This window comes from Anolis sagrei, chromosome 6 (assembly GCF_037176765.1).
Source record: "Anolis sagrei isolate rAnoSag1 chromosome 6, rAnoSag1.mat, whole genome shotgun sequence".
In the NCBI taxonomy this organism is placed as follows: domain Eukaryota; kingdom Metazoa; phylum Chordata; class Lepidosauria; order Squamata; family Dactyloidae; genus Anolis; species Anolis sagrei.
Genome location: NC_090026.1, coordinates 124,470,102 through 124,492,942, shown reverse-complemented (window position 1 = coordinate 124,492,942; position 22,841 = coordinate 124,470,102). Strand labels below are relative to the sequence as shown.

Here is a 22,841-nt window from a genome sequence, read left to right as displayed (position 1 = left end):
CACCAGTGTTTAACATTTACACAAATGATCAGCCACTGCCAGGAGAGACATAGAGTTTAATCTATGCTGATGATCGTGCCATCACCACTCAAGCAGGCAGCTTTGAAATGCTTGAACAGAAGCTCTCCGAAGCTTTATGTTCTATTACTGCTTAATACAGAGAAAACCAGTTGATTCCTAATCCATCTAAAATACAGACATGTGCCTATCATCTTAAGAACAGACAAGCATCTCGAGCTCTGAGGATTACCTGGGAAGAAAATCCATTGGAGCATTGCAGCACACCAAAATACCTGGGAGTCACTCTGGACTGTGCTTTGACTTATAAGAAGCACTGCTTGAATATCAAGCAAAAAGTGGATACTAGAAACAATATCAAAGGAAAACTGACTGGCACAACCTGGGGATCACAACCAGATACAGTGAAGGCATCTGCCTTTGTGCTTTGCTACTCTGCTGCTGAGTATGCATGCCCAGTTTGGAACACATCTCACCACATTAAAACAATGGTTTAGGCTCTTAATGAGACATGCTGTGTTATCACAGGATGTCTACACCTCACACCACAGGAGAAATTATACTGTTTAACCGGTATTCCACTACCTGACATCTACTGGAAAGTAGCAGCCAGTAATGAAAGGACCAACACAATGACATCTCCGGCCCATTCCCTGTTCGGATATCAGCAAGCATGCCAATACCTTAAATCAAGAAATAGCTTTCTAAGATCTACAGAGATACTCTCAGTAACACCTCAGCAAGCGAGAGTCCATAAGTGGCAGGCTAAAACCCAGAACCTCAACCCAAATGATACCAAATGAAAGACTCCCTCCTGGGCACACAGAAGACTGGGCGACTTGGAAGAACAGACTGTGCTCTGGCACCACGAGATGCAGAGCCAACCTTAAGAAATGGGGTCACAAAATAGAGTCCATGACATGTGAGTGTGAAGAAGAGCAAAGCACAGACCACCTATTACAATGCAACCTGAGCCCTGCCACATGCACAATGGAGGGCCTTCTTATAGCAACACCAGAGGCATGCCAAGTGGCCAGATACTGGTCAAAGGACATTTAGTATAATGCCAAGTTTTTTAAACTTTGTGTTTTTTAAAGACATTACAACTATATCCTTAGTTCACTTCTAATAATAATAATAATAATAATAATAATAATAATAATAATTGGAATCTGTTTGCACCAATCAAAACTAATACAAGTTTCAAGAGTCCAGTGTAAAGGTACAATGTAATATTCATCACAGAGAAGGCATTGCCGGGGAAGTTATTATTACTATTACTGTTACTACTACTACTACTATTATTATTATTATTATTATTATTATTTTACTGACACAAAAACACAGTATGTCACAGCAAATCAGGATTGAAAAATCAGCCGATGACACAACATGCAGACTGTGCAAGGAAGCTGATGAAACCATGAATCATATCCTCAGCTGTTGCAAGAAAATCGCACAGATGGACTACAAACAAAGGCACAACTCTGTTGCCCAGATGATTCACTGGAACTTATGTCACAAGTACCACCTACCAGCAATAAAGAAATGGTGGGATCATAAACCTGCAAAGGTAGTGAAAAAATGAACACACAAAAATTCTGTGCAACTTTCGAATATAGACTGACATAGTTTTGGAACACAACACACCAGACATCACAATTGTGGAAAAGAAAAAAGTCTGGATTATTGATGTCGCCATACCAGGTGACAGTTGCATTGAATGTGTCCAGAGAAGGGCAACTAAAATGATCAAGGGTCTGGAGAACAAGCCCTATGAGGAGCGGCTTAAGGAGCTGGGCATGTTTAGCCTGAAGAAGAGACGGCTGAGAGGAGATATGATAGCCATGTATAAATATGTGAGACGAAGCCACAGGGAGGAGGGAGCAAGCTTGTTTTCTGCTTCCCTGGAGACTAGGACGCGGAACAACGGCTTCAAACTACAAGAAATGAGATTCCATCTGAACATGAGGAAGAACTTCCTGACTGTGAGAGCCGTTCAGCAGTGGAACTCTCTTCCCCGGAGTGTGGTGGAGGCCCCTTCTTTGGAAGCTTTTAAACAGAAGCTGGATGGCCATCTGTCAAGGGTGATTTGAATGCAAATTTCCTGCTTCTTGGCAGAATGGGGTTGGACTGGATGGCCCATGAGGTCTCTTCCAACTCTTTGATTCTATGATTCTATGATTCTAAGTACCACCTACCAGCAGTAAAGAAATGGTGGGATCATAAACCTGCAAAGCTAGTGGAAAATGAACACGTAACAATACTGTGCGACCTTCGAATCCAGACTGACAAAGTTTTGGAACACAACACACCAAACATCACGATTGTGGAAAAGAAAAAGTCTGGAATATTGTTGTCGCCATTCCAAGTGACAGTTACATTGGGGAAAAACAACAGGAAAAAATCAGCTGTTATCAGGACCTCAAAATCGAACTGCAAAGGCATGAACCAGTACAGGTGGTCCCAGTGGTCATTGGCAGACTGGGTGCTGTGCCAAAAGATCTCAGCCGGCATTTGGAAACAGTAAATATTGACAAAATTACGATCTGTGAACTGCAAAAGGCCACCTGACTTGGATCTGTGCGCATCATTCAAAAATACATCACACAGTCCTAGATGCTTGGGAAGTGTTCAACTTGTGATTTTGTGATATGAAATCCAGCATAGAGATCTCATTTGTTGTGACATATTGTGTTTTTATGTCAGTAAAATAATAATAATAATAATAATAATAATAATAATAATAATAACGACAACAACAACAACTTCCCGGTGGGTTAAAGCACTGAGCTGCTGAGCTTGTTGATCGAAAGGTCGCAGGTTCGATTCCGGGGAGCGGCGTGAGCTTCCGCTGTCAGCCCTAGCTTCTGCCAACCTAGCAGTTCGAAAACATGCAAATGCAAGTAGATCAATAGGTACCGCTCCGGTGGGAAGGTAACGGCGCTCCATGCAGTCATGCCAGCCACATGACTTTGGAGGTGTCTACAGACAACGCTGACTCTTCGGCTTAGAAATGGAGATGAGCACCACACCCCAGAGTCAGACATGACTGGACTTAATGTCAGGGGACTACCTTTACCTTAACTTCCCCAGCAATGCTTTCTCTGAGATGACTATTACATTGTCCCTTTACACTGGACTCTTGGAACTTGTATTAGCTTTGATCGGTGCAAACAGATTCCAAAGTCAACACAGAACGGTTTTGCACAACTTGCATACATAGCGATAAGCACACAACATGCTTCTTGGCAGCTGATGGGGTGGGATGGGATCTATCAATTTATCTACTGAGAAAGCCGGATTAATTATTCACCTTCTCCTTAATTAGGTTTAAACATTAATTTCGGGTCCTGGGTGTGATGACTCCTCAGTCCAGCTTTTGAAGAACCAGGAATGGTGGAATTTGGAGAAATCTTGAAAGCGGTGGGAGAATTCGGGAGGTTTCAGATATGGCTGGTGTTCCTGATCTGCATCCCGAACTTCCTCACTCCCTTCCACATCTTTGGGCAGCAGTTTATAGCCATAGAGGAGCCTCATTACTGCAAAACGAGCTGGCTCCAGGGCTTGAACCTGACCCAGGAGCAGGAGGTGAACTTGACCATCCCTAGAAAGCCGGATGGGTCGCTGGAGGAATGCACGATGTACACTCCGGTTGAGGGAGACCTCGAGTCGATCCTCACAAAGGGACTCAATGCTACGGAAAAATGCCAGTCTGGTTGGGTGTATCCAGAGGCACAAAAGCCAACTTTGCTGACCGACGTAAGTTCTTTGATACTCCTTTTGGGAAAATAGGCAGTTCAATCTCTCTTGAAATGTATATGCATTATATAGAATAGGGTGGAGGCTGTTAGGAATTGTGGGAGTTGAAGTCCAAAACACCTGGCAGGCTGAAGTTTGCCCGTGCTTGCCCTAACCCCAATGTGTAGGATTGACTGTATAATAAAAAAGGTTCCTTCCTGGAGTTCACTTGGGGACTAGTGTCTTTGTGAATGGACCTATGTCTGTGGAAATTAGAATTGAGTATTTTTTGCAACGTCTGTATTATTACACAGGGGAACCAATGAACGGACTATTCTGCTTTGAAACTGATGCACAACAGGACCGATGGTGTTGAAACACTAACATTCCCAAATGCATTCCTTTGTGGTACAGTCCTAGCAGCAGAACTCAGAGCCCCTGGTGGCGAAATGGGTTAAACCCTTATGCTGGCTGAACTGCTGACTGAAAGGTCAGCGGTTTGAATCTAGGTAGCGGGGTGAGCTCCTGTCTGTCAGCTCCAGCTTCCCATGCAGGGACATGAGAGAAGCCTCCCACAGGATGGAAAAACATCCGGGCGTCCCCTGGGCAATGTCCTTGCAGATGGTTTGGGTCTGGGGAGCAGGGTGAGTTCCCATCTGTCAGCTCCAGCTTCCCATGCAGGGATATGAGAGAAGCCTCCCACAGGATGGAAAAAGATTTGGGCGTACCCTGGGCAATGTCCTTGCAGATGGTTTGAGTCTGGGGAGCGGGGTGAGCTCCTGTCTGTCAGCTCCAGCTTTCCATGCAGGGATATGAGAGAAACCTCCCACAGGATGGAAAAACATCCGGGCGTCCCCTGGGCAATGTCTTAGCAGACAGTTTGAGTCTGGGGAGTGGGGGGAACTCCTTTCTGTCAGCTCCAGCTTCCCATGTAGGGATATGAGAGAAGCCTCCCACAGGATGGAAAAAGATTTGGGCGTACCCTGGGCAATGTCCTTGCAGGTGGTTTGAGTCTGGGGAGCAGGGTGAGCTCCTGTATGTCAGCTCCAGCTTCCCATGCAGGGATATGACATGAGAGAAGTCTCCCACAGGATGGAAAAATATCCGGGAATCCCCTGGGCAATATCCTTGCGGATGGTTTGAGTCTGGGGAGGGGGAGAGCTCCCATCTGTCAGCTCCAGCTTTCCAATTCAGAGACATGAGAGAAGCCTCCCACAGGATGGAAAGACATCCGGGCGACCCCTGGGCAATGTCCTAGCAGACAGTTTGAGTCTGGGGAGTGGGGTGAACTCCTTTCTGCCAGCTCCAGCTTCCCATGTAGGGATAGGAGAGAAGCCTCCCACAGGATGGAAAAACATCTGGGCATCCCCTGGGCAATGTCCAGGGGAGCGGGGGGAGCTTCCATCTGTAAGCTTCAGATTCCCATGCAGGGATAAGAGAGAAGCCTCCCACAGGATGGAAAAGCATCCGGGCATCCCCTGGGCAATGTCCTTGCAGATGGTTTGAGTCTGGGGAGCAGGATGAGCTCCCTTCTGTCAGCTCCAGCTTCCCATGCAGGGACATGAGAGAAGCCTCCCACAGGATGGAAAAACATCTGGGCATCCCCTGGGCAATGTCCTTGCAGACAGAAGTGACTTACCATACCAGAAGTGACTTGCAGTTTCTCAAGTCGCTCCTGACATGAAAAAACAAAACAAAAACAAAAACAGCAGAACTGTCCCATGTCCATTTACTCTTTTCTTGAATTTTGAAGGAGTCATTCACTTTAAGCATTAGATAAGATTTCCTATTTATGCCAGGTTTCATAGGGCAGGGTTAAACTCTGACTTGGATAAGAGATTTAAAATAACAAGTTGTATATAGCGAGCTGCCTGAGAGGCCTATTAACCTGGCTAAAGCTTTGGGGAATGAGTAATTTAGACCTAAAATATATTGACCTCACTGGTGGGAGACAAGACCTTGCTCTGTCTATGTCGTGAGCAGAATTAAACTTTGTGTGTTCTGAAAAATCCCAATTTGTAATTCTAAACTAATTGTTATTTGTCTCCAAATTGGTAGCTGCCTTGAGACTTGTTTAAGAGAGGAAAGTGGGATATAAATATATCATCATAAACACTACCACCACTGTCATGGCTCAAGGCTATGGAATCCTGGGAGTTGTAGTGCAGTACCAACACGCTTTGTCAGAGAAAGTAAAAACCTTGCAAAACTATGTCTCCCATGATTCCTTAGCCTTGGGCCATGGTAGTCAAAGTGGTACCAAACTGCATTATTGCTAGAATGTAGATACACCCCTAGTTAAACACTCAAAATAATGCTAATCGTTGTCATTTCTCCCACTAATGCATGGGTGACACAACTAAGGACCGGGCTGTGGGCAGCTAGTTAGTAGCCAGCTGCATTAAATCACTACTGATCGAGAGGTCATGAGTTTGAAGCCAGCCCAAGTTGGAGTGAGCTTCTGGCCATTAATAGTCTAGCTTGCTGTTGACCTATGCAGCCCGAAAGACAGTTGCATCTGTCAAGTAGGAAATTTAGGTACCGCTTTATGGGGGAGGCTAATTTAACTAATTTATAATGCCATAAAACCTTCCAACAGCATACAGAAGAATGAGGAAGTACTCCATCAAAGGACTTGGTGTCACAAATGGACAGTGAAGTGGCAGCTCCCCCTGTGGTCGAAATCAAGCATACCCTCATGAAGCCAGAAAAGTTGGAATGTTAAAGTGCCTCTGTATCTGTCTATATATGTTGTATGTCTAAATTGCATTGAATGTTTGTCGTGTATATGTGCATTGTAATCTGCCCTGAGTCCTTTGCTGGGTGAGAAAGGTGGAAAATAAATATGGTAAATAAATAAATGGGGGAATAATTTGCATTTCCACATTTCTAAATGGAAGAAATGTTTGGCTTTCTGTGGTTCCTAGTAATTGGGGTTTGCCTTGGGTTATGGAGTTTAATTGCAAAGGATTTTGTCTCTTTCTCCTTCAGTTTAATTTGGTTTGTGACCGGAAAGACCTCAATGACATCTCTCAGTCCATCTTCATGGCTGGCCTTTTGGTTGGAGCCATTGTCTTCGGCCCGCTGAGTGACAGGTAAAGAAAACCTTGAACTTTGTATTGTGTTGTCTCTTGTGTGTCCTTACAATTCTTATAGGAATAGCCATTGGTATGCTTTCTTTAGAAAGGTGTTGCGATATGGCAAGGGAAGTGGGGTGCCTTTGCAGCAGCAATTCTCTTGTGAATGGGAAAGGGAATCTGTCCTGGGTTTAAGGCATTGTCCAGAGTGCCATGCGCCAATCCTAAAATAGGTCCAGCATTTACAGTTTGCAAGAATCATAGAATCAAAGAGTTGGAAGAGACCTCATGGGCCATCCAGTCCAACCCACTGCCAAGAAGCAGGAATATTGCATTCAAATCACCCCTGACAGATGGCCATCCAGCCTCTGTTTAAAAGCTTCCAAAGAAGGAACCTCCACCACACTGCGGGGCAGAGAGTTCCACTGCTGAACGGCTCTCTCAGTCAGGAAGTTCTTCCTAATGCTCAGACAGAATCTCCTCTCTTGTAGTTTGAAGCCATTGTTGGAGACTAGGACGCAGAACAATGGCTTCAAGCTACAAGAGAGGAGATTCCGTCTGAACATGAGGAAGAAATTCCTGACTGTGAGAGCCCTTTTTTTGGCACAATATGCACCAATCTGCACCACCTGCACCTCCCTAGTGACACCAGTGTTTTCGGTGCCCTGCTTTGCTCTGTGCAAGTTGACCCAAATATGCTATGCAAAACAGGGGCCTTTCCCAAAGAGGCTTCCTGCTCTTCCAGAGCCAGTGCCGGGAATCCTAGAAAGGAATGTGTATGGGCAGTTATTAATGGGGTGTGCCCAAAAAACAAACCCTACTTGCCACACTCAAGGGGAATGCAAAACTGGACGCTTCTCTTTCTCTTTCTCTTTCTCTTAGGAATCTGCCACTGGCTAGGATCTTATAGGATGAAACTATTGCATCATGGATCCATCCAAGTTATCATTCCTTACTTGATTAAGGATGCTGTACAATTAAGGGCTGGGCTATATGAGACCTTGGGTGCAGCTATATGAGACCCTTGATGTTCTAGGATCCCATAGGATAGAACAGGCATGGGCAAAGTTGGGCCCTCCAGGTGTTTTGGACTTCAACTCCCACAATTCCTAACAGCCTCCTGGCTGTTAGGAATTGTGGGAGTTGAAGTCCAAAACACCTGGAGGGCCCAAGTTTGCCCATGCCCAGGATAGAGCCATGAAAATCAAAGTGGCATCAAAACACTAAAACAGTGCAATGCAGATAATATACAATGTCTTGTGTTATTTGTTATTGTTTTGCCAAGAACGGAAGACCTGTCAATGACACGTTAGTTTGCATCTACAATGTGGAATTAATGCACTTTTACACCACTTTAACTACTCTGGCGCGGTGCTATGGAATTATGGGAGATGCAGTTTGCGAGGGACAAGCACTATTTGATAGAGAAGGCAAAAGACCTTGTAAAACCGCAACTCCCATAGCATTGAAATCACGGCAGTGAAAGTGATGTCAAACTGCATTCAGTGCAGATGCACACTTGTGACGCTAATGCTCAATACCTGATTTACCTACGGAGATGTAATAGAGATATTCCATGCATGGGACTACCTGGTAGGAAGGACACGAAGTGGAAAATCAATAGTCCCATCTACTGCATTATATAATGCAGTTCAATGTAGTTAAATTGCATTATATGGCAGTGTAGATGGGGCCAATGAGAGGATTAACTTTTCTTCCTAATGCTACTTTTTAGTAGGCAAGGTTTTGCTTGGATATGAACAAGTCTAATATGTATTTCCACCACTTCGTTAATGCTGATCATATACAAGTTTGGGTCTCTGCACTGCTGACAGACTCATGCATGTTACTTTCCCCCTTTCTGGTTAGGATAGGTAGTCGATGGTCCATTTTGCTCCAGCTCCTGCTAATGGGTTCCTTTGGTGTCGGGGCCGCGTTTGCTCCAAATTTCATCGTCTACATTGTCCTGAGATTCGTGGTGGGAGCCGCTTTTGCTGGGATCAGTATCAGCATGGCAGCTTTAAGTAAGATGCCCAGGTTTATGTTTTTTCCATCCTGAAAAAGTTCAGATTGCATTATTTGATGTCTTCATGCAGTGCCATCAATGTACGAGTGAAACAACCCGAAATAATGGGTCTTGCCAAAGGCATGTAATGTTTAGGTATCAAAGTATACAGGCACAAAGGGAAATAATGAGTGATAGAGTATAAAACTGTGCAAAACTGAATTCTCCTTGATTGTAGGTGAACTATAAATCCCAGCAACTACAACTCCCAAATGACAAAATCAACCCCCCTCCCCACCCCATCAGTATTCAAATCTGGGCATATCAGGTATTTCTGCCAAATTTGGTCCAGTGAATGAAAATACATCCTGCATATTCAGATATTTACATTATGATTCATAACAGTAGCAAAATTACAGTTATGAAGTAGCAATGAAAATAATGTTATGGTTGGAGGTCACCACAACGTGAGGAACTGTATTAAGGGGTCATGGCGTTGGGAAAGTTGAGAAACACTTTGGTGCTGGGAAAGAATGAATGATAGAATATAAAACTGCAATACAATCATAACACAAATTATCCGGGTGAAATGCAACAATCACAATACAATATATTTATTTACATTATTAATATTCTGCCCTTCTCACCCTGAAGGGGACTCAAGGCAGACCATAGAACACATATTTGGCAAACATTCAATGCTGTCAAACACTGACAAGACAAACAACTGTACATAGATAGAGGTATATATAGGTTTTCCCATCTTTGGCATCTTGGAGGCTTGTGCTCAGTTCCGGCCACAGGGAGGTGCTGTTGCTACATCTTCCCTGCCAAAGAGCTTTTGTTTGTAAACTTCCTCCTTGATTTTTCTGGCATTTCTCTATGGTTGCCTTAAATACCTCCCCGCTTTAAAGCGGTATCTATTTATCTACTCACATTTTGCTTTCCAACTGCTAGGTAGGCAGAAGCTGGGCTTTGAACTGTTCATCTTTCAATTGGCAAGATTGATTGCAGCTGGTGGTTAACCTGCTGTGCTAAAGCCTGGCCCTTTAATATAGGCTGAGTATTCTTCATCTGTGAATGTGAAATGGTTGAGATTTGCTTTTTGATGGTTCAGTGTGCTCAAACTTTGTTTCAAGCACAACATTATTTAAAATATTGTGTATAAAATTACCCCCAAGCTATCTGTATAATGAATCCATGAAACATATATGAATTTTGTGTTTAGACTTGGGTCCCACCTCCAAGACATCTCATTACATTTAAGCAAATGTAGCAAAAATCTGGAAAAATCATAATTGGGTTGGGCTGGAAGTCACTTGAGGGGGGTTTGTGCTGTCGCGCTGGGCCTGTAACAATGTCTGTTTATAGGACATGCTTTCTGTATGCCCAACGGGACACTGGGGTGCCTCAGCTAAAGGGTCCCACAGGTTTCCCAACACAAAGTTCTGTAGAGGTTCAAAATAAGTCCAACAAAGTTCTTTATTAAGGCTTAAATCTTTGAACAAATAATCTTGAAAAACTGTTAAGTTTCTCGATCTGCCGACAAGGGACAGGCAACTGTTGATAAACTGTTCCTTTCCTCTTTAGGGAAACCTTCTGACCCCTCCTTGGGCAATCTTTCTTTACCTTACTGGCATGAGGCCCCAACTCCCGGCTCCAAGCTGCGTTATGGATAGCCCGAGTAGCCCTTAGCAGGCAATGGTTGCTGCAGATCTGCCAAGCTGGTGTCCTTTTAGTTTCTCCACGAAGGCTGTGGAACTGTAACTTTACTCTCCAGCAAAGCTGTAGAAGTTTTCCTTCTTCCCCAGCAAAAGCTGGCTGTAGATCTATATCTTTGACCCCGGCAGAGCTCTAAGAAGCGAAGCTTTTTACAGGTGGGGTAGAGAAAAGCCCACACGTCCTACTGTAGGGCTCCAAACTGTGAGACTGAACTAAAAGTCCCCTTTTCCCTCCAAAACCTGGGGAAAGGGGCAGATCTAAAGGCTCTAATGATGATTGATAGGTTGTTGGCCCTATGATTGCAACCTGGGGAAGCCACCTGATTGCAAAAAGGCATAGTTTGAATAGATTCATGCAAACTAACAATGCAAGTAAAAGAATAAAATCTCCTGGCACAGCCGTGCCAGCACAGGGTCTCTTCCTATTCTAGGATTCTATAATTGCTGTATTTACTCAAATCTAATGCTCACTTTTTTGGCTAAATTACCGGTACCTTCCCAAAGTTAGGGTGTGCATTAGATTTGCATAATATGGTAATCCTAGTGCTGAGCCAAAGCAAAATGGGAAGCTACTTCAAGAGCACCTGGAGCTCCTATTTACAACAACAACAACAAAAACAACAACAACAACAACAACAACAACAGCAACAACACTTTATTCATATTCTGCCCTTCCCAAGGGGACTCAGAGCAGATTACAGCATATAAACAGACACAGGCACTGCATTGTCCCTGATACAATGAAATACAAATACACAGACAAAGGCAAAGGTTCCTCTTTTTCATTTTTGGCTCTGGAGGCGATGCTCATCTCTGGCTCTAAGGGAGGTGCTCATCTCCATTTCCAAGCCGAGGAGCCTGCATTGTCTGTAGACACCTTCTGGTTGTGTTAGCCAGAATGACTGCATGGAGCATCTTTTTGCCTTCCCACCGAAGTAGTACCTATTGATCTCCTCACATTTTCAAACTGCTAGGTTGGCAGAAGCTAGGGCTAACAGTGGGAGCTCACCCCAAGGTTTTCTTTTTCATTGCTGACAGTTTTCTAACACTTTTGTTTTTACAGAAGGAATTATAAGCAGGCAGTAACTGTAAAGGCTGTCTCCCCTTCCAGGTTCGGAGTGGGTCGGGGCTCCCTTCCGCGCGCGGGCGCTGGTCATCACCCACTGCAGCAACGCCATGGGTCAGATGGCCTTGGCAGGCTTGGCGTACTCTGTTCGTGATTGGCGGCTGTATCAGATCGTGGGCTCTGTCCCTGCCTTTGCACTCTTTTTCTACATATGGTGAGTGGAGCCTGCCCAAGACCGATATCACAAGACCTGTGAGCTAACCTCAAGGCCCATGAGCTCAATCTGTCCCATTATGTCACTTTATGTGGACCTCCAGATGGTGGACTACAACTCCTTGTTGTAAATATGCAATTGTTGTAAAAATGCAAAAGACCCAATTGCATATTTACAACTCTTTTATAGATATCTGTGTTATTAGAGGACTACAACTCCTGAATTCCTTATCATTAGACATCATGACTAATGGGAGTTGGGATACAGTAATATGTGGAAGGCTGCAGTTTGCTCTGTTTAGTCAGGTTTGGATTTAGATACAAGGCATATGGATAGGATGCCTGGCTTCAAAGTATTCTTTGGACATTCCTGTGAGAAATAGCAACCTTCTACAAGCCTCCTCCATGAGTTATTTGTTGTATATATAAATCAGATTGCTGACTTTATTGGATACTAGCTTGAGGACCCAGTGATGCCCGGGTTACTTGAGAAAGACCTCTGAGGATGCTTGCCATAGATGCAGGTGAAACGTCAGGAGGGAATGCCTCTAGAACATGGCCATGCAGCCTGAAAAAAACCTACAACAACCCAGTGATTCCAGCCATGAAAGCCTTCGACAATACATTGAGAAAGGCACTGTTTGTTTTGGGAAGTCTTGTAATATCTCTGGATGCAGGCTGAACAGCAATTCCGACACGGGCGGGTCATTGCCTCCCAAACCCCTCCAGCAAATGTGGAAGGCTAATTGCATAAAAGGGTCCTTTATCTCATTATCCTTATGCTTTTTGCTCTATTCCATTCAGGATTTTTGTTGGGACACTATTGACACCAAAGTTCTTCCAATAGCTTTTCGGCTGAACCAGATCTGAATGTCATCCTGTCGCCCTCTGTGATGAAATCTACCTTTCAGTCGACTAGGCCGAAGCCTGCATGACAGTGGCTGTCATCTTGGAAGGCAGGCAGGACAGGAGGAGGAGTCAAGCCGACTCCTGATTGGGTATAGCAATTGGGGGAGGAGTCGGTTGAGAGAGGGAAATAAGCTGTCAGCTTTTGACAGAGGGAGAAGTGTTTTGACAAGGGAGAGAGAAGGAAGGGATTTTTAGGAGAGGAAGCTAGATAGAGCAGGGATTTGACAGAAAAGGAAGAGCTTTTAGTGAGCCTTAAGTTTAGGGAATAGGCTGAGACAAAGGCTAGGATTTTACTGTGTTCTGAGAGCCAGTAAAAGAAAGATTTGTCTCCTTATACTTGGGATAGTATAAGGGAGCTTACTGCCCTGTGGTGGAGACAGATAGGGGTCTGTTCTCCAGTTGACACTGTTTCTAAGGATAGAGCAGTGTGTTTTAGGGAACTCACAATTTTAAAAGCTTTTCTGTCAGGGGAACTATTTGTTTAAGTAACCAAGTTTCTGCAACTGAATCACGCTTCTGTACCACTCATTTCTATGAGTTATTGTTAATATAAAGTTCAATAAACCATTCTTAGTTTACCATTAACTGGTGTATGCCTCAGTCTATTAATCGCCTCAGAACTCACTCTGTCAAACCATTTTAAAGTCCAGTCAGCCAGTGAGGAAGCCATAGAAGAACAAGGGCACAAACACCTCTTACCTAAAACACATTCACACCTTTGGTTCCTCAGGCCAATAGAAGCTGAGGTGGTGGCAGTAATACCCAACAAGAACATTCGGTCATTAACACATTCAACTTAGTCCAAATTTTGCTATATTGGTGGCAGTGGTGGGATTGATTGTTTGTCCCCTCTGCCCAGATATCTTTGAACTTCGCTATACCCTCCTTTCCACGATCGTTTATTGACCAACTAATGTGCTAATGTGCTTCGTTGCCTTTTGTACTTTGCAGGGTCCTCCCTAATTCTGCCCGATGGCTTGTGACCAAAGGGAAGATCAAGGAAGCCAAAGAGCTGCTCCAAAAAGCCGCCTCCATCAACAGACGAACCATTCCGGAAGAACTGCTTGATCAGGTGTCCCAAAGAATGGGGTTTCTATTGCTCTTCTTAAGGAAAGTTCTGGGAGAGAAGTGAGGCACAAAGTACTCCCAAATGAGTGCATATACTCTGCAGAAATAATGTGGTTCGACACCATAGAATCTTGGGAGTTGTAGTTTTGCAAGGTCTTATAGGTCCAGAGTGTCCCCATTCACTCACAGAGTCACACTGAAGGACTGGAGAAGCTTAGGTCCCATCTACTGTGCTGGTACAGCTGTACCAGAAGCTCCAACTTTATTTGCTTTGTATTAAGTGTTTGCTTGCAGCCCAAGGCTTGGGATTCTGCAGAAGGGTGGCTTCCTGTTAAAGTTTGCAGTTATAGGGCAGACCCCCTGTCCATCATTGTTAAGTTTGGTTCCGCCCCCTGTTCAGGACAATTTAGAAGGGAAGGGAGCCATTTTCAGTTAGTCTCAGCAAGGAAAGTCAATGTACAGGACGTGTACAGACTTTCTCCTGTACAAAGGCTTCAACCCTTAAGACTTCCCGGGGGAGAACAGTCTTAAGAGCATCCAAAGATTCCCAAAGGTTCCCAGGGAAACAGCCTTACAGCCCCGAGGAATTTTGGAGGGAATAGCAGCTTTAAACATCAAGAACTCCAGCTAAGTGACTACAGGCCTACTGGTAGGTCCACTCGGTTATGAGACGCAGTTCAGCCCGGTAGTGGATCCACATCAGTTAGGTTTAGGATCACAGTTAGCCTGGGAGAAGTTTGGAAAGGGATTTTCCTTTAGAGTAAAAGTAACAGTTGGAAGCCACCAGTTGCACAAAAGCCTGGAAGCATTTGTTTAACCTTTTGAAGACAAAAGAAGTTTCTGTTGATTGTTCACCAATAAAAGACTTTGTTATATTTTACAAGCCCTCTAGAGACTGTTTATGGTGAAAATCCTTAAGAATTTCTCTTCGGGCCCCCTGGCTTCCCACTGGGCTAAAGTTGCACGTCCTGTTTCAAAGGCAATTTGTTTCAAGCCCAGTGCGTGACAGAACATCTACACTGCCATATAATGCAGTTTGGAGATGCAATATATGGTCAGTGTAGACCAGTGGCTCCCAACCTTTGGTCTTCTAGTTGTTTTGGACGTCACCTCCAGAAATCCCAGCCAGCTTACCAGCTGTTAGGAAATGTGGGAGCTGAAGTCCAAAACACCTGGAGGATCAAAGGTTGGGAAGCACTGGATAGTCTCATATAATGTGATTGTGTTTATTGTAATTTTATATTGTTATGCATTCATGTTTTATGTAATTATGATGTTGTTTATTGTTTGCGTTTTTGGTTTTATTCTGTTGTAATTTGTTGTTTGGGCTTGGCCTCATGTAAGCTGTCCTGAGTCCCCATTGGGAAGATGGTGGTGGGGTATAAATAAAGATTATTATTATTATTATTATTATTATTATTATTATTATTATTATTATTGTATGGCAGTGTATATAGGGCTCTAGAGTGACCGTATTTATCAGATCTATAGAAGACTCAGGCCCCTTTCACACAGTTGAATAAAATCTCACATTTTTTGCTTTTAACTGGCATAAATGGCAGTGTGGACTTGGATAATACAGTTCCAAGCAGATATTGTGTGACTTTCTGCCTTGATATTCTGGGATACAGGGATGTGTGGAAGGGACCCTAGACATTCCTAAAGAGATGCTTTCTTGAGGTATCTCTAAGTTTTCTAGCACAACTTTTGACAGACCACAGAATTGCAATGGAGGACCATAAGATTCATCGAGAGACATTCTCTCATTTCCCCCCACTTTAATGTGGGTCCTGTACCCTTAATCTCAGTGAATGGGGAAATCTGACTGTATATTGATTTTGGGTTGATGTTTTGTCTCATTTGTTCTGCACCCTTTGAAGCTGGCTCCAGAGCAGAAGGCAAAATCTGGGAACATCCTGGATCTTTTCAAGAAGGCGCACCTACGGCGTATGACTTTGATCATGGTCTGGGTCTGGTGAGTCTTCTACATTAAAACAATCCAATAAAACAGGACCTCACAACCTCTGAGGATGCCTGCCATAGATGCAGGTGAAATGTCAGGAGAGCATGCTTCTGGAACATGGCCATTCAGCCCGAAAAACTCATAGCAACCCACTGTAATTTCATTTAAATGGATTCCCAGGAACGTTCTGTCCTGTCCTTTTCTTCTTTGGAAGTGAGGCATAAACCTACCTCGGCTTCGAGCTTCCTCTGAGATTGGTTGAACTCAATGCAAATCTTGGAAAAGTTGTTTTTTTGGGCCATCCTCACTGAAGTTGTGGTCCTACAAGTAACTTTTCCAAGCTCTGGAGAATTATGAGTGCCTTGGGGCTAATTGCAAAGAACGTTAGGAAGTGGGTTGTTGTAGGTTTTTTTTCGGGCTATATGGCCATGGTCTAGAGGCATTCTCTCCTGACGTTTCACCTGCATCTATGGCAAGCATCCTCAGAGGTAGTGAGGTCTGTTGGAACTAGGAAAAATCTACAACAACCCAGTGATTCTGGCCATGAAAGCCTTCGACAATATATTGAACACCTCTACGGGGAGAAACTGTTCCAAAACACACGAAAACTGGAAAAACCAAGGACCAAGAAAGCACATCTACTGTGCTCCCTGACTTTCCTTCTATGCTGCAGACACACAGATACCATCCCACAATTTCTCGCAGCCAAAAAGACTTTCAAAACATCACAGACTCACCGGATACGAGAGAGAATTCACACAATCTGCAAAGAACTCGCAAACACAGACAAGGAACTGCTGCACCTCCGTATCAACATCAGTCAGAAGATGAATTCCCAGGACTGAGACAAAATAGACAACCTCCCTTAAACCATGAAAATGAACAAAATCCGGCTACCAGTGTTAAAAAACTCTAAAATTACAACAGCACAACAACAAGGACATCTAATCACCTCTCCACAAAAGTTTGCTCCAGGCACTGCCAGGAAATCAAATGCTAATCAAGGTGGTCAGTTGAAACATTCACACCTAGCTCCAATAGACACGAGTCCTTTGTCTCACCCTGGTCATTCCACAGATATATAAACCCTTTTCCCTAGTTCCAACAGACCTCACTACCTCTGAGGATGCTTGCCATAGATGCAGGTGAAACGTCAGGAGAAAATGCCTCTAGACCATGGCTATATAGCACGAAAAAACCTACAACAACCCAGTGATTCCGGCCATGAAAGCCTTTGACAATACAACGTTAGGAAGAATTTCCTGACTGTAAAGTTGTGTTCAGCAGTGGAACTCTGTGTGGTGGAAGGTCCTTTCTTGGAGACTTTTAAACAGGCTGGGTGGCCATCTGTCAGGGGTGCTTTGATGGAGCTTTTCCTGCATGGGAGAAGGGGGTTGGGCTGGATGACCCATATAGTTTCTTCAAACCCTATTATTCTATGATTCTAGGAAATGATACAAATTCAGTTCAAGGGAAACAGGAGTCTTCTTTGCTTTGTATTCAGGTTTGCGGACAGCCTTGTGTACTATGGCGTGAGTCTCCACGTCGGGGATTTCGGTGTGGACATCTACATGACCCAGCTCATCTTCGGAGCAGTTGAAATACCATCTCGCTTGTCCTGTATTTTCTTCCTTCAGTGGTTGGGCAGGAAGAAGTGCCAGGCTGCGTGGCTGCTCCTGGGTGGAATCGTGTGCTTGTTGATTCCGGTGGTTCCCCAAGGTAAAACTCGCCAACAAAACCCAAACATTCATGAAATAATTAAACACAAGACATGCTTGCCTTGGAAAGGCACGTGTTATGATTGAATAGCCATTGATAACCAATGATCCAATCCTTCAGGGAGGGTCATGAAAAGGTGTGCACAAATAATGCTTTGGACTTACATGCTCGTGAAGTGACACTACCTGTCTGTGTTGCTCACTATGCCAATATTCCTTGAAGAAATGTAGCATCATATATATATATATTTACATAAGAGCATGTTATGTTGCATTTGAAGCAATGGCTTCAAACTGCAGGAAAAGAGAGTCCATCTAACACAGAGTTTCTCAACCTTCCTCATGCTGCAACCCCTTAATACAGTTCTTCATATTGTGGTGACCCCCAACCATAACTTTATTTTCGTTGCTGCTTCATAACTGTCATTTTGCATGTGGACAATTTCAACAGAAAGGAGGAAACCATGAAAATGAACAAATTCTGGCTACCAGTATTAAAAAACTCTAAAATTACAACAGCACAACAATAGAGAGGAAACAAACAAGGACATCTAATCACCTCTCAACAAAAGATTTCTCCAGGCACTGCCAGGCAATCAAATGCTAATCAAGGTGATCAGGTGAAACATTCACACCTAGCTCCAACAGACAAGAGTCCTTTGTCCCACCCTGGTAATTCCACAGATATATAAACCCTTTTTCCTAGTTCCGACAGACCTCACTACCTCTGAGGATGCTTGCCATAGATGCAGGTGAATCGTCAGGAGAAAATGTCTTTACAACATGGCCATATAGCCTGAAAAAACCTACAACAACCCAGTGATTCCGGCCATGAAAGCCTTCGACAATACATTTTGCTGTTGTTATGGACCGTAATGTAAATATCTGATCTGCAGCATGTATTTTCATTCACTGGATCAAATTTGGCATACCCCATATGCCCAAATTTGAATATTGGTGGGGTTGAGGGGAAAGGTAATTGATTTTGTCATTTGGGAGTTGTAGTTGCTAGGATTTATAGTTCACCTACAATCAAAGTGCATTATGAACTCCACCAATGATGGAATCGAACCAAACTTGGAACACAGAGCTTCCACGACCAACAGAAAATACTGGAAGGGTTTGGTGGGCATTGACCTTGAGTTTGGGCGTTGTAGTTCACCTACATCCAGAGAGCACTGTGGACTCAAACAATGATGGATCTGGACCAAACTTGGCACGGATACGCAATATGCGCAAATGTGAACACTGGTGGAGTTTGGGGGGAAATAGACATTTAGGAGTTGTAGTTTCTGGGATTTATAATTCACTTACAATCAAAGAGCATTCTGAACCCCACCAATGATAGAATTGGGCCAAACCCACACAAACCCCAATGCCTTGAAGGGACTTGCTGCCATGAGCATCCCCCAGCCTCACACGTTGTCCCTCGCCTGCACATGAGCTGCCATGCGCCGAGCTTGCCTGCTCTCCTGTCCTCCACTCGGAGTCTCAGAAACAACCTTCCCCTTGGTTGAGAGGCCAGAATCACAGCGGAGGAGGGCTTTTGGTGAGAGGATTCACCATCTGTTTCCAAAAAGGAAGAGAAGGACTGGCAGGGAGAGCTTCAGCCTTCTCTGCCAAAGGGGTTCCTAAGACCATTGGAAATATATGTTTTCTGATGGTCTTTAGAGACCCCTCTGAACCCCCCTGGCAACCCTCCCAGGGGTCCCGACCCCCAGGTTGAGAAACACTGATCTAACATATTAGGAAGAAATTCCTGATGGTGAGAGCTTTTTGAGAATGGAATATGCTGCCTCAGAGTTATCTGAAGTCTCCTTTAAGCAGAGGCTGGATGGCCATCTGCCAGGAGTACTTTGCTTGTGTTTTACAGCATGTTGATGAGGTTGGATTGGATACCCTTTGTGCTCTCTTCCAGCTCTGATGTGCATTTAAAGTTACACCATCTTTATGTTCTCATGCTAGAAAGATGAGTTTCCCGTACATGTAAAGTTACACCTTTTTTTTTTTTTTGGAAAAACAAGTCCCAGAATACCATGGCACACATGGCCAATCACCATATAGACTGAGAGATTTGGAAACTGTAGTTCGAAAGCAACTTTTCCAAAGCTCTTTTGAATGACTTATGGTAAATTTTGGTTTCCTGGACTCCTTTCTATATCTCCTCTGTGATTATAAAAGAAAGAATTTGGGAACCTGTGCTTCCATTTTAGATCAATCATAGCATAGATTTTATTTTAGCAAGGTGCAAACTATCTCCAAGCTACAGCCTGTCCCCATATAGGCATCAAGGGCCTTTCTAACCCAGTCTGTATGTGTAGGTGAAAATAGCTTGGAATCCTATAGAGCTGAATTTTGGTAAGCCATTGGTCTTTCTCTACTTCCTGGCCATCTTCAGCATTGGCCTGTTTCATAGTGTCTTCTGTTTTTGCCTAGAATTCCCTGCGATCGTGACAACATTGGCAGTTATTGGAAAATCTGCTCTCGCCGCTTCCTTTTCAACCAGTTATGTCTTTTCTTCGGAGGTCTTCCCCACAGTTGTCAGGTGAGGATCCTTTTGCTGCCAAAAGCATGAAGAGAGTGCAGGCATGGGCAAATTTGGGTCCCCTGGGTGTTTTGGTCTTCAACTCCCATAATTCCTAACAGCCGGTAGGCTATAAGGAATTGTGGGAGTTGGAGTCCAGAACACCCAGAACACCCAAAATTGTTTTGAGACCAGACTTTATACCTGACCACTGCATATATAAATCTAGAATGGCATCCAACATACTCCCAAATTTGTTTTTGGTATAAGCATAAGCTAAAAGGCCTGATTTGTATCAATAGTTGGATAGGAAAGGGAATATTGCTTGGATGGCTTTTCTGGTCACTAACAGTCTATCGGTTCCACCCAAAAGTCATCTGCTGATTCCAATTTTCGTATCCATATATTCCAATTTCATTGTGAAAGCAGAGGTACACTGAATTTCAATGAGATTTTGACACTCTGACACAGACTTTTAAAGAAGTTTTAAAAGATTTTTTTTGCCGAACCCTGAGATTCCACAGAACATAGTTTGGGAACCGCTGCTGTGGAGGAAAGAAGGGCATACCAACTTCGGCATCAAACTGTCTATTAGCAGGGTAATCACTCAAGATCGGCATATGTTTGGGTATAACTTGTGTTTTTCTTCCTTAACCAGGCAAACGGGGTTGGGATTGTGTTCTATGGCTGCTCGGGTGGCCGGTATCCTCTCCCCGCTGGTCGGCCTCCTGGACAAGATCCACCCGGCTATTCCCATGTCACTCTTGGGAGCCACGGCACTCCTTGGGGGCGGGCTTTGTTTCCTGCTGCCAGAGACCCGGAACAAAGACCTCCAAGATGACACCACCGCCAAATCCACCTTTGACATGGGGTACGTTGGAGTCGTTCTGTCCTAAAAAATCAACGTTTTGTTGGTCTTGAAAGTTTCTTTACCTTGTTGAAGACCAACATCAAAATCAACTCCAGAGGAGTTTCTAGTTCTTTGGAGCAGGCTTTTAGGGCATGTTCAGATGACTGAAGAGAGGAAGAAGGAGTGTGTGGCTCCTAGTTGCATTGATGGAAGGAAATGTCTTTAGTAGAGTTGGGGTGTTGTGTGGTTTTCAGGCTGTATGGCTGCGTTCTAGTAGCATTTTCTTCTGACATTTCATTTGCATCTGTGGCTGGCATCTTTGGAGGATCCTCTGAAGGCGAAATATCAGGAGAAAATGCTAGAACATGACGATACAACCCAGAAACCACACAACTTCCCAGTGTTTCTGGCTGTGAAAGCCTTTGACAATACATTTAGTAGAGTTGTTCCTATGATCCCGGTCTTTGAACAGTTCAGCACAAGAAGGAAAGATAGACCTTCTTTTCAAATCCTATACACTTCTAGCCTTTTCCCTCTATTTTCCAAACAACAACTGCTACATCTTATAACTTGGCACCAGGGAAAATGCTGCACCTATTATTTTGATTTTTGGGCAGAAGTAAGCTCGTTTACTACTGGGCTTTGCTCCAGAATAAGCAGACAAATGAGAACCAGTGTCTTGTAATGGTTTGAGTGTTGGACTAGAATCCCAGAAGTTCAGGATTCAAAGCCCTGCTCAGGGAAGGATGCCTACAGGATGGACTTGGACAAGTCACACTCTCTCAGCCTCCTCTGAACAAATCTTTCCAAAGAAACCTTGTGAAATGTTAGCTTTAGGGTTGCATTAAGCTGAGAATAATACAAAAAAATTGTCTAATTACCATAAAGCACCACATCCAGTCTGATCATGAAAGCTAAGCAGACTCAGCCCTGGTTAGTAAAAGGATGGGGCAGTGGCTGCATCTATATTAAAATGGGTGCTGAATCTAGTTTGGGTCACAATTCTGGAACTATCCAAGGTGCTGAATATATTTGGGGATACAGTTCAGCACCATGGATAGCTCATACTAAAGCTATCACTACCTTACTTATAAGGCACCAGCTATCAGTGGCTTGTATTTATTATTCAAATATATAATATATTGATCTGGCCACAGTGGTCCATGCTCTTGTTGCATCCTGAATAGATTACTGCAACATGCTCTACGTGGGGTTGCCTTTGAAAACTGTTAGGAAACTTCAGTTAGTCCAACGGGCGGCAGCTAGTTTAATCACTGGAGCGTCATACAGGGAACATGCCACCCCTCTGTTATGTCATACAGGGAACATGCCACCCCTCTGGCTGCTGATCCAGTTCCGAGCACAATTCAAAGTGCTGGTTTTGACCTATAAAACCCTATACGGGTCAGGCCCAGCATACCTGTCCAAACATATCTCCTTCTATGTCCCACCTCGGAGCTTAAGATCTTCTGGGGAGGCTCTGCTCTCGGCCCCACCTCTATCACAAGTGAGGCTGGTAGGGACGAGGGACAGGGCCTTCTCAGTGGTGGCCCCTCACCTGTGGAATTCACTCCCCGAGGAAATTAGGTCATCAACATCCCTCCTCTCCTTCAGAAGGAAGCTGCAAACATGGATATGGGACCAGGCTTTTGGGTAATCTGGCAGACTGACAAGGTAATGATGACCAGAATTTGGAAAGGACTATGGTAATGCTGAATGGACTTACGGATTTTAGAACTCGGTGAACGTTTGGTCTCTAGATTGGCTTTTTAGTTGTTATTGTATTAATTGTTTTTAACTATTGTGGTTATTGCTGTTATGTATTTTATCTGTTGAATTGTTGGCATTGAATTGTGCCGGTTGCAAGCCGCCCTAAGTACCTCCCTGGGGGTTGAGAAGGGCGGGGTAGAAGTGCCTGAAATAAATAATATATTGATAGAGATGGAGAAAGGGAAAGGAAAAAAGAAT

The 22,841-nt window shown here is 44.0% G+C and overlaps 1 protein-coding gene across 2 annotated transcripts in view; it reads left to right on the top strand.

Annotated features, from left to right (window-relative positions):
• Window positions 1-22,841, top strand: part of LOC132779003 (solute carrier family 22 member 13-like) — a 28,276-nt gene that overhangs the window by 4,336 nt on the left and 1,099 nt on the right. Inside the window, exons 2-10 of one of the 2 annotated variants that reach the window (XM_067470385.1) lie at window positions 3,350-3,780; window positions 6,751-6,854; window positions 8,706-8,860; window positions 11,674-11,842; window positions 13,702-13,822; window positions 15,699-15,793; window positions 17,286-17,500; window positions 19,936-20,044; window positions 20,682-20,894. In XM_067470385.1, coding sequence (XP_067326486.1) covers window positions 3,415-3,780; window positions 6,751-6,854; window positions 8,706-8,860; window positions 11,674-11,842; window positions 13,702-13,822; window positions 15,699-15,793; window positions 17,286-17,500; window positions 19,936-20,044; window positions 20,682-20,894 — 1,547 coding nt within the window. In that variant the 5' untranslated portion in view covers window positions 3,350-3,414. Of the gene's footprint in view, window positions 1-3,330; window positions 3,781-6,750; window positions 6,855-8,705; window positions 8,861-11,673; window positions 11,843-13,701; window positions 13,823-15,698; window positions 15,794-17,285; window positions 17,501-19,935; window positions 20,045-20,681; window positions 20,895-22,841 lie in introns of those variants that run through there. The other variant, XM_060782630.2, reaches the window with a different exon arrangement.